General features: G+C 38.2%; 1 protein-coding gene across 1 annotated transcript in view; it reads left to right on the top strand.

Annotated features, from left to right (window-relative positions):
* calcr (calcitonin receptor) overlaps positions 1-17,296 on the top strand; it is a 33,686-nt gene extending 16,390 nt beyond the window's left edge. The window contains 7 exon segments of the mRNA XM_053334761.1: positions 4,277-4,403; positions 8,499-8,652; positions 10,559-10,619; positions 10,810-10,876; positions 11,101-11,319; positions 11,985-12,026; positions 17,075-17,296. Coding sequence (XP_053190736.1) covers positions 4,277-4,403; positions 8,499-8,652; positions 10,559-10,619; positions 10,810-10,876; positions 11,101-11,319; positions 11,985-12,026; positions 17,075-17,296 — 892 coding nt within the window.
* The last annotated feature ends 1,730 nt before the right edge of the window (positions 17,297-19,026 follow it).

Below are 19,026 nucleotides of genomic sequence, written 5' to 3'. Positions count from 1 at the left end.
CTGTGAGATATTGCATTTTACAGTAAGTTGAGTGAATGAGGCGAATTGACCGTAGAGGGTGGAAACATATGGTTAGAGTGAATTGGCGCATGAATTGACATTGATTGTAATCCAAACCTTTTCCTACTCTGTACCCAGATTCTGAGTGAATGATATACCAAAGGGTTACATTTGTAAATACACAATTCTAATGGAAGAGCTGAGGTAAGCAAAGCCGGTAATGAGGTTTTACTACAGTATGATGATTCAATCTGAAGCCATGCCGGTGTCTCTATAGACGAAGGACTGAGCCAATAAAGCATATTTCGTATGTTCGCCGCCCAATAGTATAGCTGAAAATTTGATAAGGCCAAACCTCCCGATTGTTTGTTTCTTTGTATATAATCCTTATGAACTCTAGGAGGTTTACCGTTCCAAATAAATGCAGAAATATGTTTGTCCAGAGTATTAAAATCTTTTTTTGGTATGCAGACTAAGATGCATTGAAATAAATATGGGTAAGGTAGTGATTTTAACTGCATTAGTGCATCCAATTAATAACAATGGATGACCTCTGAAAGTTTGTCTTAGTGCGTTCGAGGAGGGGAGTAAAACTTTGTATGTAAATATGTCACCTTGACACCCGAATAGGTTAGGTGGTCCTTTTTTTCTTTAAATTGATATGCTACTATCTCATAATAATGACTTAGTATCTCAAAATAATGAGAAACTAAGTCATTATTATGAGATACTAAGTCATTATTTTGAGATAGTTTCTCATTATGACTTACAGGATCTTAGTTTTTTTTCGTCACACTGGCAGAAATGGGCTTCCATAATAATCTGTATAATCAATCAAAAATTGAATTTACTGATGAAGAAAGTCAAAAAATGAAATTAAGACTCCCGTGGTGGAGCTACCTGTCGTTCAAGAGTCCTGCACTATTACTTAGACACCGCCAACCAGGCTGCCCGGGGGTAGAAGATGAGTGCGCTCCCTTAGAACTTGGCCGTGACCTCAGTTTGTTTTGGGTTCAGGTTAGGGTTAGTCTGCCGGGTTGTCTGCCGTGTAAAGATATTACCGGCACATTTACAGAGAACTTAACAAATAACTGCAGCAAATTATGGATTTTGTAAGATATTAAAAAGCTCTTGTAATCAGGGGGCACCACAGAACGAAGTCAATTGGAGACGATCAAATACCGTAATTCAATTTAATAGACTTGGATAAAGTCAAGTAATTACTGATCAGTCAAATATCTAAAGTTATGAATTCTTCGGCGTCAGGGATATTCACTCCAAATCAACACACACACGATCGACTATGATTATATGGGTTTTATTAACTAACAGTGATAAACATTCATTGTGAGTAATGGACAAAACAAAAGGAACAAATGAATATATGGTATATGTTCTAATGAATGAAAGATGATGACGAATCATCAGCTTTTCATGGTTCGGGATTTTGGCGGATCTCGTTGGACTCTGGGATTCTTGAACTCCGTCCAAGCTGCAGGAACCGGTCAGCTGGCCTGGGAGGCTGCTCTTTCCGGATGGTCTCTGGAGTCACTGTCTCTCACTCTGGGGTCCAGGTGATGAGCACCTGGGATAGTTTGGTGCTTTTGGTGGTGCAGAGCGTACTGATTTGACTTAATTCGTTGCTCAATAAAGCTTCAAAAGTCGGAGCTGGCTAAGCGTCTAACTCTCAAAGTCCATCAAACAGAACGAAACTTCGGCTATCAAAAATCAAAATACAAAGTATTAAATGTCTTTGGTTGACTTTAGCAAAAAGGCATCAAAAGAAGATAGTTGAGCTTTGGCTTGAAGATACAAAAACTTGCTGATTATATAAAAAAGTTTGACTGAGTTTTGAACTATTGACAAAAATTGACAAAAAGAGTTACTAAAGAATAAAAGTTTAGAAGAGTTCAAGAAATTAAGAGAAATTAAGAGAGAAGAAACAAAGACTAAAAGGTTAAGAGACTAGGATGTTAAGAGAGTTGAAATTGCATCTCCGGTGGTTTTTGTGCGAAGGGGTTTAGTCTCGTGTTCGGGGTTGGCCCTACCCCTAACCAATCAATTGCTCCTTCTCCTAAAATAAATTACTTTAAGAAGGGAATAATTAGTTAACGGATTAATCAATTCTTTAGTCAGTTGACGCAATCCATTCAACATCATTGTTCACATTTGAGTACTTCATCCTGTATAGCGTATCATTCATTTTAATACAAACACAAACAGAGAATATTCAATGGTATGTTTGAGTTATATTAGTATTACTTGTGGATCAGATAAAAAGAAACAACACGAGTCAACAATGAACCAACTTGTTGAAAGAATGTAAAAAGGCTGTTAAAGTTAACTAAAGTAATAACAGTATCAATGTTTATCTCATGTACTCATGTATTTCGTGTAGTATATAGTTATACATGTTATACTCTATTTAATTCATATTTGGTGAGTTAATGCATCTACTTCTTAACAGTAGGTATTTTGACATTGGTAATATTTAAAGGTCTGTTCCTTGAGACTTTATTCTTATAACATCATTATCAACCTGAGAATTGTTTTAAACACACTTTTAATCAGAAAGTCAGAAAAACACTTTTGTTGTGTGGAATGGCAGACAGAAAGAGGGGGTGTTAAGAAATTCAAAGTTATTGGGGACTTCTGCCATTCGTCAACAAAGCAGGGGTTGAGGTGAGAGTTCAGTCAAAAGTGAATATATGGTAAATTATTTAAAAAACAACTAGATTGTTATTCTGAGACAACAGTAAGTAGGGTCTTCTTTGATGTCTCGATGATTTCACAACCCCAGTATCAGTCTTTTATGGAGGGGGTGTGTGAAGTTTTAATCTTCTGACTTGGGTCTGCGGACGGGTTACCAGGTGTTAACTCAGTCCTGTGGTCAGAAAGTCCTTTGTTCTGCTGTGAACCAACAGATATGGGTCTTACTCTGAAAAACAGACCCCCATGTCCAGCTACATAACACTTTAATGTTAACCAGAACTGCCTTCATGAACGTGAACAAAATAAAAGGCATATATCATTTATAACCATTAATGCTAGCAGACTTCCCCCCGTAGTTAAGTCCGGTTAGACGAGCTGTTGTTTCATTCACAAAATACCCTAGTGTAGCCAACGTTACCCTGTGATGATAGTTTTATGACTGTAAAAGTAAATAGGATGAAGCGTGTAAACTCACCACATTGTTGGCTAACTTCAGTCCCTGTCGGGTTCAAACAAACGTCTTTTGGTGGTTTTGGTCAGCTTGTTACGCAGTAATCTTTTTTCATCCGGGTTTTTAACTGAAGCTGACTGGACCTTGGTCTCGATAAAGTCTTCACTCCCTGTGGTGTTTCGAATATCTGCGTCTTGCCCAGGGTGGGTAAAGAAGACCATATCGGACCCCCTCTACTTTTCATAGGAGTCCTTGTTGAATGCCGCTCTGCGTCTGGTTAGCTCAGCGCTGTAATCTGGGAAGATGAGGATCTACTTTCCTTGGAACTCCAACTGCCCCTTCTGCCTGACCAGACATTGGATCCACTCCTTCTCCTGGAAGTAATGAACTTGAAGGATGAATCGCCGTGGTTGAGCCATATCCAGGACTCGGGCTGTTCCAGACCATTTGGACCTCCAAGCACATCGTACAAGAGTCCGGCGATGAATTTCGTGGGATTTCCCTTCTCCAGGCCCTATTATGATACGTAGGTTGCATCGTCTTCCCCCTACTGAGTATACTCCATAGCATCTAAACGGGCGTCCAAATTGTTCAACCCTTCTTCATGTTCAAGTAACTTTACATTACATTACATTCATCTAGGGCTAATTTATATGGAGAGATGGCTCTTTTAATCTCTTTTCATAGACCGTCGTTTTCTTCTTGAATAACTTCTTTCACTATCTCTCTGAATGCCAGCATGCCCATGTCTACCATGTTCTTGCTAGCAGCCTCCAAATTGTTAGCTTGCACGGATTTAGAGGGTTTGGGAGCCATTTTTGTCCAAAAATCTGCGCCAAAAATTTTAATATTTTGCCAACTCTCAAAATTTCCAAACAAAAATAACTTTTTCGACATGTTTTAGCAAATTACAGCTTATTTTGTTATGAAAATTGGGACCTCATGGTTTACAAGTCTACTCCATGACGTGCCCCCTTGTGGCCTCTTCCTGAATTTATGTTTTTATGTGTCAGAAGAGATTTTTGTTGCAGGCTTGCTGATTGTATTTCATTAATGATGTTCTGTGCTTGTATGTCAGCGTGCCGTGACAATTGATCATCTTCCTTCACACAGGAGTCTGAGCTGCCAAAGAATCACCCTGCACAAGAACCTCTTCTGCTCCTACGTTCTCAATTCTGCCCTCACCATCTCCTACCTGGTAGGCGTGGTCAGTAAACCTGAAATGGTGAGAAGAAACCCGGTGAGTTCAACCGCTGTGGAATATTTAATGCCACTACAAATCTTACTCTTTGCATAGTCATATATCCAGAAAGGGGATGGGCACTCTTTCTTATGAGACAACATATTTGTTTTGGGAGACATTTTTTTTTTAGGAAGATTAGTCTTGAAATGAGATATAAATGCATTAAGTATTTATGCTAAATTAAAAGAAAATGACACAGGAAAAAATTCAAGGAACGTTTTAAAATTAATCTCATATGCAAGGCCAGGAAAGTTAAGGAAACTACATTTAAATTGGGTTGTATAGTATACACTAATTAGTAATTAATCTTGACTGTGCCATACATGGTCAACTGACATCTTCAGGTCTGTCTTCCACGTTCTCCTGTCAGAGTTTTGGAGACCCACCGAATGCCTTATATTAATTCTTTGAATCTTCGACGTCTGCTTTGGTAGAGATGATAAATCTGTCTTGTAGGAATGCCTTGCTATCAGGACTGAACATAAATCCATGTGTGACTTTTAAAAAAACACTTCTTTTTGGATTTTTTTTTTTTAAATAACCTGTTAACATATTATTGCTCCTTCTCAAAAGTAGTTTTTATTGAATTTTCCCAACACCAAAAATGATCACATTTCCTTTCCTTTTATGTAGATCTGAATTACATAAAATACATTCAGCCTCTTGAAGTTCAAGTTTATTTAAAAACTCACTAAAAGTTAACAAACCAAAAACCTTCATCCTTCCAATGTGCAAATGCGTGAAAATGAGCTAAATTTAAAAAAAAAAAAACTTCTTCAGATGATCAAAGTGCCATAAACAAACAAAAATGACAGATAGGATTGTAGAAGTTGGCGCACGGTGCATGCAATCCCATTAGCCCCAGCCTGCTTTCAGCTGGAGAAACTCTGGGCAAACAAAGTACTAGAAACATCCAGCAGACAGCAGAGGCTTCGGCTGGGTTTGATTCTGAGTCCTGCTGCTGCTGCTGCTCCTTTTCATGCAGTCACATTCCTCACATCTGTCTGGCTCATTCTGACTGCTGTCTTTATTCACATCCCATCTCCGAATGAATCCAAGAAGCAGCCAGGATCACATCATCAATGTGAGGAAATATATATATATGTTTGCATAATGGCTCCCTTTCAAATGCCTCCTCTTCGCCATTTGTCAAAACGTTTGTGTTGAATCTGTTACTTTCCGACATGGGACTGTCAACTTGTGCTAACTTGCTGCAACAAATTGGTCACCGTGGCCCTTGGTTTTCGAGAGGAAGCAGAAAAAGAAATCACACGCACCATTGGTTGGGATTCACGCGTGTCTACTGGGAAACATTCTGAAATTTAGTGCTGCCAAAGCGAGACTTACGAGCCTGTTTTCTGTGCTGGTGATTTAGGAACGGTGGATTGCGGTGGAGATTTGCTCTCACAGAGAAAACAAGCTCTTTTTATTCTCTCTGGTGTGGTGATACAGAGTCTGGCTTTTGCCTGCCAGCAGTGTGGGGGAGTGAATCCCCAAAGCCTATGTCAAACCAGGGAGGAGGCTGAAAACATGAGAAACATCTACATGATCTATAGCTGCCTGATTTGTAAACCAGAACATTGTCTGTAACTTTAGACAGACCTCAGTTAGCTAAGATGAAAAGAGTTCTGAATTGGTGAAAACTGTCTGTGTATTGATATGAGTCCATGTCTGTTATATTAGAGATTCCTTGAGTGGAAAGGGACAAAGTGAACGAGAGACATATGGCTAAAAAGTTAAAAATGAATGATTGTTGTGCATTTTGAGCTAAGAAGACCCCTGAGAGAAGCACTTCATAGCATTGCCAGCATTTTTTGAATTATACTGTGGTCATACGGATGCTCCTTAACTCTGTGAACCAGAAACCACAATGAAAATATTTCAAAATCTCAGACAGTACAAAGGCTTCATCCTTTTATGTTTGCAATACTGTAATAATGTGTTTCAAGATGAATTCATTTTTCAGAAAAAGGAGTTAGTTGGTGGAGCTTTAAAGAGATCATGAGACTACCTGTTTAAATAAAGTGTTGAATAAATAAACTTAAAGAAGTATTCTCTCTGCAATCAAGACAAATCACATAAGATCACAACAGATCACGCAAATTAAACCTCCCAGAAGTATTTTTTAAAATACTAGTAAGTAACTAAAAAAAGGAATGGAAACTTAAGCTTATATTTCTGTTCATTCTAGTAGTAAGATACATAGCTCTGAAAACCAACAGTCAAAATTAGTTAATGCTAACTGATTCTGAGACCTTGTTATTCACTTTGAACTCAACTAGGGATGTTAAATATTTCAGGATCTTAGAAAGCAAGGCCTTATAAATGAAAACACAGGTATGCTGATGCCTCCTACGTATGAATGATGACCATCTGACCTTTTCCTATAACTCTCAGAGGTGAGTGCGATAGCTATCAAGAGTAATAAATCGAACAGCAGCGTGGTTAATAGTTTCCACTGGTGCCGGCAGCAGGAGATTTCAGGATATCTCAATAATCCAGCGTAGATATATTGGATTGTATGATGATGGTCCAGGTTTGTCTGGAGAAGCAAGCTCTGTTCCAGGATAAAAATGAAATTATATAGATCGTTGTGGGACTGTTATCATCTATTAGGGGACTTCATTCAAAGTTGTTAGCAACATTCTGAACTCTATAAGAAGAATAGTATTTGGACCACTTGAAAAAGTTTCAATCGAGGGCATAGAAAGACCATGTTGAGATTTCTTTTTGTAATAATATACAGCATGGTACTGTGCCAAAGTATGAAGAGACACTGGTTTTGATTCATTGCATGCAGCCATTATGACAGTTACGGGAGTCAGGAAATCCAAATTTCCACTTAAAAATGTGTTTTTCTTCTCGTTACTTCAGTTGGATGTTTGAGCTTCACTGTGCAGAATGATGTATGTGCAGAGTTTGACACTAGAAGGCTGTTTTCATATTCATCTTCTGGAGAAGTAAAGTGTTTCTGTGCTCGTTGAAAATCTGACTATAAGGTGTGTAACTAATGAGCAGGATTTGTGATATAACGTTTGGAGCCAACCCTGGTCCAGCATGCAACTTACACAAGTGTGATGTGGACATTTCGAGCCTCCAGTGCAAAAACACTGAGAATAGACTTTTCATAGAAGAAGACATCTTAGATCCAACAGTTAAACTGTTAAAGTGCCCAATATTTGCATATTCATAGTTTCTGGAGGGTCAAGGAGTAGATTTTAATGAGGTAAGTGATTTTTTTGTGAAAAAAAATATTTAAAAAAATAAATATATATATATATACATATATATATATTCATATTTAAATCTTAAACATGTCTGAACCCCTCCAGACATGTTTCAAGTCAGATTTAAGGTGAGTACAGAGAAACCTTTCCCCTTCAAGCAAACAATCAATGTGAAAACACCTTTCAAGTGTTAAACTCTGCACATACATCATTCTGCACAATGAAGTTCAAACATCCAACTGAAGGAACAAAAAAAGGAACAAAAAGTTTTTTTGAGTTATTTATTTATTTATTAATTTTTTTGAAGAGAGTTCATAACCGTTCGATTGACAGAAACTAGGATCTAGCAGCCATTAGAGGAATAATTACAGCATTAGTAAGCTGTCGTGAGATAAGATTCACATAATAATATGTCATGAAAGCCATCATGTCTTTGAAGAAATTATAATAATGATTCAATCAGGAAAAGAAAAACAGAAACAGAAAACATAATAATACATGTTGCTGTAGCACAGTGCTGGATGCATGAATAGAAATCTGCGTAGTCCTCTATAAAGTACAAAATAAAACTAAAAACACATTTACAAGACATTTATTGGTGCAAAGTCGGAAAAACACAATTAAACATACAAAGAGAAATGATCATTTCCATCTTGAGCTCACCTCCTGAGGGGGTAAATGAATAAACATCTTTGCCTGGAAAGGATAATACTGCCTAATGATTTCATGGGTCCCCTTAGATTTTTTTGTCTCCTACTGAGCTGTCAAGATGTATTTAAATTGAAGCATCTTTATAGATATATTTTAAACTGAGAGTGAAAAACAAAGCAAATAAGAAATCTCCCTGTTTTGAATTGCTCTGCAGGTCTGGTGTAAGGTGTTACACTTCTTCCACATGTACATGCTGGGCTGCAATTATTTCTGGATGCTCTGTGAAGGAATCTACCTGCACACTCTCATCGTAGTGGCTGTTTTTGCAGAGGAGCAGCATCTGCACTGGTACTACCTCCTGGGCTGGGGTGAGTCTGTCTGCATTTGATCAAAACAACATTTCCTGTGTTGTTCCTACTTCTGGTTATAATTATACTCAAACCTCCTGTTGTGTTTGTTTCATCTTAATTAATTCTATGTTCCTGGTCCAATATGACCACTCCATTATAGCTCCACATATCCATGATAATGCATATATTATCACCTAATGTTGTGTTAGATCTTTTTAGAAGTTTGTCCTGTTTCCCAATGTGCCTCATTGACTTTAACTCATACAGCTCGCATTAAAGCAAAACCATATTAATGCCTGAACACATTAAAGAACAACAGTAATATTATACTGCATAAGAGTACATGTTCTGTATTCTTAAGCTTCTGATGCTTCCTCCTATAATGCATCTTTACTGTCAGTATCCTGGCCTCTCTCCTCTTGACCAGCATCATGATGAAAGATAAGATCAAGAGCCTGACATAGAGTATTGGTCATTGTGCTGCCACTGAATGAATTGTGAGCAAAGCCTCATAAAAGCTATATATACCAGAGCTGTGAGAAAAGTGTTTCATATTAGTGAAACAATGTCGCGATTGTTTGTGAGAATTACCAACAGGTGTTGTTCCCATGGTGGAAAGAGTCTATGGGGTAAAACATGGAAGCCAAGTGTGTGTCTGTGTCTGTCATAGGCTGCTTTCAGGGACAAATTTCAGACCAGTATAAGACCAGTTAAATTGGGAACGGCTTGTTCAATTGGGGACAAAACCTGTGACAAAGCAGTTTTTTTGGATCAGGGGTCAAGGCTGGGGCCAGGGCAAGCAACGGTGATGGTTAGAGTAAGGGTGAATTTCATGGGCCTGAAGCCTAAATTTCTGTTATGTACCAAAAAGTGACCTATAACAACATTTGTATTTGTGGTGGAAATGTGTCCTCTATAGTCTCAATCATTCATTCATTCATTCTCAATCATTTTTATTTGTCCAAAATTGAATGAAAATGATCAAAATGTATTTTGTGTGTTCAGATGCCCTGTGTGGCCCTGTGACAACCTTATGACAATCAGAATTATTGAACTACAATTTTCAGAGAGAAATCTTGTAAATTGGTCCAATTCAACCACAGTGATGACTTATTTTTATCCCCACTAGACTCAATCATGCACTTGAAAACTCACTAAAATTCAATTCAATGAGACACAATCTAGCAGCTAGAATTTACTTGTAACCATCCCATCCTTGAACAGTATGTCAATCTGGACATGCTGACAGCTTTATTAGCCCTCCTGTCATTTAGTGCCACTCCTGTCCTGTTTTTCACCTTGTTCAAAGCAGGAATAACGGGTACAGTCTGTCAGACAAGAAGGCAATGGACCTAAATGGATGGTTATCATTAAAAATGGGAGGATAACCTTGAGGCCTGTGTTTGCTCTCTGTGTGTGTGTGTGTGTGTGTGTGGATGGAGGATGGCCAGTTAGTTAGTCAGGTCCAGCTGTGACCGATATGCTGCAGGGACTCATTGGCATCTAAAAATGGGCCGTACATGAATTCATATGTTTATGTCCATCTGAAAAGTTAAAAGCTAATCTGAGCCACAGCCTCTTGGGGGATTTTTCTAGAGATTATGTTAATTCAGACGACATTTTTATAGGAAATTAACCATGTGGTGTTATTATTAGGTTTGGAAAAATAAAACAAGAACAGGAAATAATTGCTCTGTCAAAGTTGATCCACTATATTTAAACATTTGCTGAATTTCACATCATGCACCACAACATGCTGACACAATCATATTTGAAAAGCACTAATTTATTTGATGAAGAAGTCTGAGACCGACAAAACAACTGGCAAAGCTAACCATGCTTTTACTGTTGCATAAAATGACAAATGGTTTTCAGTAAATTCACTCAAGACCTCATATGGCCGCCATCTTTCTCTCTGTCCAAGGCTTTCCTCTAGTGCCTGCATCCATCCACGCCGTGGCAAGGAAAAAGTTTTTTGATGACAAGTGAGTAATGTTCCTGAAACGTCTGAAAATAAACAGGAGATGTTTACATACGCTCTCGTCACGGTGCGGCAGAGGGTGAGAGTATGCGGATCCATACACGTGCTTGTGTGTATGCTTGTTTTTGTACGTGTGTGTCCGTGTGTATTTTGGGCGGCAGACAGTACTGACTGATATGTTTTTCCTTCTGTAGCTGTTGGATGAGTGTGGAGACCCATCTGCTCTATTCGGTCCATGGTCCTATAATGGCAGCTCTGCTTGTAAGTCTGCTATATCCTATTTACAATCTGCTGTGTCTGCATGATGTAAAAGAAAAACATGATCTCATAGTGAACAATATAATTATTACTATTTCTGACAGCAATTTTAGTTCCTAAAAACAGAAAAAAAAACATTTGGTGTTGGCTTTTTTTGTTTGTTTGTTTGTGTGTTTATATGTTTCATCCTTGCAGTTCATTTTGGATGTTCTCTTACATTTCTGCAGGTGAACCTCTTCTTCTTACTGAATATTATAAGAGTTTTGGTAACCAAATTGAGAGACACGCACCGTGCTGAGTCCCACATGTACATGAAGGCAGTGAGAGCCACCCTGATCCTGGTGCCCCTGCTGGGAATACAGTTTGTCATTATTCCTTGGAGGCCAGAGAACCGGCTGGCTGGAGAAGTCTACGAGTATATCATGCACATACTCATGCACTACCAGGTAGGTACGGAGCTGACATCTGGGCATTTCCAAGTACTGCAACAGGGAGTTCAAAGGTAATTCAGCAATGTCTCTCCTAAAGCAGAAAAGTGTTGCTTCATTCCTCTCTGTGGATTAAAGTATTTTCCAAATCTAGCCGCACCCCAATCCTTGGTGGGGAGAGGGAAATATGTCTGCTATCATCAGTAATACTGTAATTTTTGACCCAAATCAATGCAAAAATGATCCTCAGCCCAGCTCAAATTTGTCAATACATTCTGGTCCTTTTTGGCTCAAGGTTTAGATGTTTGGCACACTTACACTCGTGTTTCTGCCATGTTATTGCTGTGTCTGATTGATGTGATTCCCTGCTGAATTACCCTCTAAAGAACCAGTAAGGCACTCCATTAACTTTATTTTACTACCACTTAGTCACGGATGCAGCCCATGAAATCAGGTAGACAGTCTGCTAAATTTACTCAGATAGGGATTTATTTACATTGCTCCAGCAGATAATCAGTGTGTTATACTCTTTTTTTTCTTTTCAAAAAGCACTCTGTATACCTGTGAAGTTGTATTACCCCATTGTTAGAAAGTGATCTGTTTTATTCAATTCCATTAATTTTGTAAAAATCCAACATATGATCAACAGTTAATTGTGTCTGCTTGTTTTACTTTTTTCAAAGGGTGTTCTCGTGGCAACAATATTCTGCTTCTTCAATGGAGAGGTGAGCACCATTCATGTATGTACTGTATATTCTCTACGCTGCTGCTGCCGCTCAAAGTTAAAGAGATTTAGAGCTGCAACAATTACTCAATAGTTGATTGAAATAAATAAATGAGTAGCAACTATTTTAAAAATTATTTTCATTAATCGTAACCTGAATCTTTGGATTGTTGGCTGTTGGCTTGGACAAAACAAGACAATTTATAGTCCGAATGACCAGCAAATATTCAACAAATTAATTGATAATGGCAATAATCGTTAGTTGCAGCCCTAAAGGAATTGTTTGACATTTTGTGGATTCTTCGGCAGTTATTTTTGTTATTACTCAAATATTTCCAAAAAGTTAGATGAGCAGATTTATATCACTTAAATGACTGTTGGCTAAATATGGATCCAGAGCCACTCTACAGTTAGCTTAGAACAGCAGCTAAGATTAGAAACAGAGGGAAACAGCTGGCCTGGCTATTGAAGGTAGAAATATCACCACCACTAGATCTCATTAATTGTTATGAGTCATTTGTTTAATAAGTGAGCTTTAGAAATGCTGTTGAGAAGATTATGTTACCTCTGGACAGAGGCATGCCAGCTGTTTCCCCCTGTTTCCAGTCTTTATACCGTCTCCTGGCACCATCCTCAAATGTGAGTGTAGTATCAATCTTCTCATATAATTCTTAGCAGTAAAGAAAATAAGTGCATAAATTCTTGAAATGTCAAACTATGCCTTTAAGAATATTGTATCCTGGAAAAGTTTCATTTTCGGTGTCATGTGTGACCAAATAATATTACAATCTTGATATGGCAATTGCCCTTTTATAAAGGTCAACCTGCACATGTTACTCTGGGAGCTGTTCAGTCATTGAGCAATAAAACTGCTCATTGCTTGTGACATTAAGTATGAGACATCAGGCTCCATCAGGCAAAACATTTTCAGATTTTGTTTTCCAGGTCAGATATCTGTCATCTTACCACTGTACCTGATAGCATATCAAGCAGTCACCCATGAATGTCAAAGACAGACTCAAAGTTGGGTTGAAATACTTGAATAAAACAGTTGTAACTTTATTGGAGATACTATATCTGTCATTAGGTCCTATTGTATGAGGTTATAAAGTGCTATGCTGCATGTCTCTTCTGAGACCAATCTAGAGCTGTAGCAGTAAAAGCTGAAGGGTCATGTCAGGTGAAGAGCAAGTCACAGTTTATAAATGACTGTGTAGTTTCCAAGCTCAGCTGGAAATGGGACTCTCCTTTCAAGTCCTCCTGTCAGTTTTTCTAAGTCTGTCTGCAGCTGTCTGACTGCGAGCATCTTTAACTCAGTTCAAACACTTCTGCAAACCAATGACTCTTTCCACTAAAGCCCAAATCTGGGGTTAATGGGGTTGTGGAGACCTTTCAGCTTTGCAGACTAATTGTGTGACAGATGCTTTCAGGCTCAAGGTCTCCCCGAAAAAACAGAGCGAATACAATATGTGTTGCGAGGTTGAATTAGAAATGTTTTGTTGTTCATTAGACTCCATGGTGGCGTGATTAGTATAGACAGATTAAGCAATAATGGGCAAGTCTGTCAGCGTGCGTTTGAAACTAATACATGTTTGTAATATTTCTGGAGTAGAAATAAGTAAAAAAATGTGCTGCAAAATGTTGAGTTATCCACAGAGACAATGGGGTTGTGAGTTATTTTCTTTGTATGAGGAGAAAACAGAGATGGATAAACTGAAAGAGAAGCAGATTTAAATACTCAGCATGAGGCGTCTGGCAGAGAGGAACTGGAAACCTACCATTCAGTTATGTTTTATGCATTCATCCCTGAAAATAGGTCAGGTATTAGCTTATCCGTGAGCAACCAGGACAACAAACACATCTTCACAAATGATGCAGACACTTTGCAGGGGGATATACAATTAGTAAATCATACTGTGTGTCTTTAGGTCAAGCACACTTTCTGGATGATACTGGGTGAACAAACACACTAACTGACACAAGGGAATGGGAGGGTTTGTTTGCTTCACCCGCATAATGACCAATTCAGTTCCCTTAATCAGGACACCGGTTTCTGGGGCTGGGTTCAATTCTGTTTTCTGATTACAAGGCCAAACTGCACAGACCTGTCTTGTTTGTTCAATGGCTCCATTGTGAAGATAGGTCAGTGAGACAAACAGCTTTCCTGCTGTATTTGTGATATCAAGCAAGACCTTCAACAGGGAAGCTGTAAGCCCTGGTCGCCCTTTTGTCTCATTATAACAATTAGTGTCATCATTTATATCATTAGATCATTTTGTGTTAATGTAGCCCCAGTAATTACAGCGGTATTAGGGTGTTACAGAATAAAGTAATTAACATTGTACTGCCAGAGTTGTTCTGTTTTTAGGATTTCAATTCATGCTCCAATTCATGTTCAATCGTTCACTTGTCAGTCATAAGTAAACTGAATTGATGCATTGGTCAAAATAATATATTGTTGATAATTAATGACTAAGGAAAAATGTCAAACATCACTGGTTTCATCTTCTCAAATCAGAGTATTCCTATGCTGTTACTGTTCTGTTATTATATCATTATAAAGTTAATCTCTGGGTTTCAAACTGTTGATTTGGTAAAATAAGCAATTCCAAGATGTCGTCGTTTGCTCTGGGAAACTGTGATGCTGACCTTTGTGACTCTAACTAAATAATAGATTCAATGCAAACCCAATCAACAAATTAATAGAAATAAAAAACAAAACAAACCTGCAGACGTACATCCATTCAATGGCTGCAACAACACAGTGGTTTCTATTGGCAGATTGACCTGCTGGGGTCCTCAGTGCAAAACACACATTTTGCACCAAACAGTATTTCTATGTCGTATAGGTGCCATAAAGCATAGTATAAACTAAAATATAAAATGTATTGAAAGGTCCCATTACATAAAAGAGACTGGGCAAAACAAAAAAAGCCACCTCAGTCTTTCATTGTTCTTAATAATTCATGATACCTTATTACTAAACCACCTCTGGGGCCTTTGGGGCCCCTGAGAGTCCAAGGCTAGAGCTTCAGGGCAGTTGCCTTCTTTGTCCAGTTGGTGCTGTAATGCAGCCTTCCTGTAAGAGGGAAAAATTACTTTAAAAACGACATTCAAATTATGAAGTATTTCTTTGTTGGTATTAATGCGCCTGAATCTCCTTTGTAATGAGAAGGATGGAGCTTAAAACATGTCTTTACTAAAAAGATAATGCTTGTTTCTAATTTCCACTTCAACCATTTTACCTTTTCAGAAACTTGTATGTCAGATTGAATGAGTAGAGTTGCAAATTATTTTATTTCCTGCAATCCCACTGTGTGCTGTGATATTTTTTTATAGATTTGGCTAAAATTGGTATGTCGATAATGGCGTATGGGCACTTGTTTGATTTTGAGTTATTTATTGTTGTTATTCCAGAGTTGTCTGAATTTCAGAAAGGTAGCAATAAGAAGTAGAGGTTGAGCTCTTGAAAACATTAGGCGTTTATAATGTTCTGATTTTGGAAAATCCTTCATCGTATCATTTTTGTAATACATCTAACGTATTTCACTATTTGACTGGTCTATTTGAGTAAATAAATCCCCAGGATCTTGTCACTGTGTCTCCTATTGAATTTGGGATATGGGAGATTAATTCCATTTCAAAATACAACACCATAACTGCTGATCGCATTAGAAACTAAATTGAGGGATTATGAAGGGTTACATAGAGTAAATCATCATTATAATAATGGATTTTGTGATAGTATGATATAGATTTGGTTGGCTTACTTAAACATATATTTACACAATATATATTTACAAATGGAAGCACCATAATAATGATTGTGAATATCCCTGCTGATATCCTCTTTGACATGAAAATAGTTTTGACATCTGTTTCATGTGTAATTACACATAGTGTACTGGGTAGCTTTACTGGTTCGATCTTGCTCTGTATTGGAAGTTTACATAAGTTTGCCAAACAGTTAGTCCTCATCCAAAAATGTAATACATCTCATGTAACCTAATGTTGTAAGTGAAAAATACAGTCTGTCTTCAACGTGGATCATCAGTTGGAGATGCTGACATTTTCCTGGCACTTAAGCTTCAGTCTTTTAGCACAATATCATGTACAGTATGCAGCCATCAAGTACATATTTAAGATCCTTTTACACTGTTCTCTTTTTTAAATGAGTCAGCTGGAAACACTCAAAAGCTCAGCCAGAAACCAGCTTTCAACTAACTCATGGAGTTAATGATAGCTTAATTAGCTAGCTAATTAATAGCTAGTTAGTTAATTGTACACTGCATATGTGGCATGTGAGAATGGAAATCTTGACAGACATAGCAAGAGTACATCCAGGAGGTGGGGACTTAGTGAACAGATGAACAGAAATGAGTTACACATAGGCACAAAATTGCAATAAAAAAAGTGCCATTCATATATCGTGCATAATGATAGTGCCAGTTGTGCAAATGTACCCAAAAGGAATGCCTGTGCATCCATAACTGTGCACCACATCCCTCAAATTATACACTGAAGAGAGAAAGTATATTTCTATTGATGCCCTTAGAGGGCTGTGAGTGTTTACTCAGCTGAGGGGAAGATGGTTATACACCATATGAGCATCCGTGAATGACAGATATAGGCGAGAATTTGTATGCAATTATGGTAAAATCTTTAACACATATAGCATCTTTCCCCCACATAACACGTTGATTTGGCCCCATGCACATCTTGGCTGCTTTTCAAGAAATGTGACTTTGGTGTTAACATTTCCTCACTGGCATCTTTGAAATTGGAGTGATGCTGCAGCTATTATGTTTGCATCAGTTACAGTGAGATCAATGTTGAATTAATAATATCAAAAGGTGGTATTTACATGGGCTCTGCCTTACTCACATTTGGACTCACTCAAATTTGGATGTCTGGTGGAATGATTTAGTGGTCAAAGTTGAACAGAGGAACAAGGTTTTTGGGAAATGTTTGTGATGAGCACTAACTAAAACCCCTGAAACCCCATCACTGAAACTGTGTAAAATGTCAACCAACTCTTCTTCTGTCTAGGTGCAGGCAGCTCTGAAGAGACAGTGGATGCAGTACAAGACTCAGTGGGGGCAGAGACGAAAGGACCACTGCTCAATGCGCTCCACCTCCTACACAGCCACCTCCATCACAGAGGTACCAGCCTTCAGTTACCACCATGACTGTAACAGCGAACACTTGAACGGACGCCAAACAGAGGACTCTGAGCTAGTGGCACTAAAATCAGGAGAGGCATACGCCTGAGCCCCTGACTCACAACAAGGATCATGAGTGTAGCGGTGGGAACAAACTAAAAAGAGCAACAGAGCAACGAGATGTACAGTAAGAAAAGAAAACCCATCTGCTTTTCCCGCCACATCTCAGTGATTAAATCTCAGAGGCTAAAGCTGGTTTGTTTAGCCCAGGACGATAATACGGGTCTGGAAATTGAAAACTCATTGAGACGGAGATGGATTAGCTACAAGGCTGACAGTTCATATTACTTTACATTGCTGCTGCGGCTGCTTTTTGAGAACTTTTGATGCTGAGAACTTGTGGCATGAGACAAGAGCTGCTTTTGACATGTGTCACTTTCTAAAGCTGCTAAACTGTGGAAGTGTGTTCACAGCGCCGAAGCCTCGTGATGGTGCGGAGACGGAAATAACTGTGAGGGTGGTGATGTTTTCTGGACGAGAAGATGCGATGGTGATTGATGGTGATGATGCCGTCACCACTGATATGATGTAGACATGACAGATAATTATGATGGAGTGATGATGATGATCTTTAAGGTGAAGTAGAAGAATCAATTCTTCCGAACCTCACCGATACCAAAAGGTACTATACTGTATGTTGGTCACAGCTGGTAAGGGTTGGCCAGCTGAGAACATATGCGGTGCCATGAAGCAACACACACACATACACATTCACACACACACACATTCACCAACATCACAAACCTGATCGTATGTGCCATGAGAGAGGTCAAATTTTAGAAGACCCTCTGTGCTTGAAGCTCTGGAATTGTGTATATAATGTTTGTCCACCATGTTTCATTTGAAAAGAAAAGTTGTTAAAGATTTTTAAAGGATTTTATTTTTGTTTTCTATTAATATTTTATTCTTGCCAATTCCTAAATATGTGCTAAGTGTCTGTCCTGTGATGCTGCACTCCTGACTGCTTTGTTGTTTTGCAGTTGCTCTATTTGTGCCAATGCCGAACATCACGGGGCTGAGAAGCAAAAAGAAGCTAAATGCACACACACACACACACACACACACACACACACACACATACATAACAGAAAAACAAAAACATTTGAATAAAAAAAACCTTTATTTTAACTTGGAACAGCCACAGTTATTTCACTGTGTATGAGTTTAATGTGCTATCAGTTGTGCCAATGACTCTATCAAAGAAGCAGGTTCTCTATAAGCTGCACTTTCTGATTTTATTTACAGTCATCCTTTGTCATGCTCATGACACCTTTAATATCATATTCTGCGCTCCATGCATATTTATTCATTAATTTTGTAGTCTTTGGTACAAATGAGCATCTATATGGCAAAGGACTTGCTACAGATGACATGACGGTACGATCACATCCATACTGTATGCACATATGTAGATTCATATCAAGGCTTTCTTCACATCTTGGATAGAAATGCAAATAATTGATTGTCTGTCCAAAACATAAACACATTCATATTACTCTACTGCCTTTTTTCTGTTGCTTCATTATAATTTTGCCATAGGAATTTGCATTAACAGTCTCCAAGTTCAAGTTCTACATAAACAATGCAGCAGACTGAATTTACAGAGGAACAGGTCAACTCTTTATAACTTGGATGAGTAATGTATCTTGCATTTACCTATCAAAGTTACTTGAAAGCTCAGTAAGCTTTAGGAATTGGTCAAAAAGTAAACAACTCTGAATAGCCAATAGCCAAAAGAGCCTCAAGCAGGCTCAAACAGCAGTGATTTATTTATGTACC

This window comes from Scomber japonicus, chromosome 15 (assembly GCF_027409825.1).
Source record: "Scomber japonicus isolate fScoJap1 chromosome 15, fScoJap1.pri, whole genome shotgun sequence".
Classification (NCBI taxonomy): domain Eukaryota; kingdom Metazoa; phylum Chordata; class Actinopteri; order Scombriformes; family Scombridae; genus Scomber; species Scomber japonicus.
This window is presented reverse-complemented; position numbering and strand designations above follow the sequence as displayed.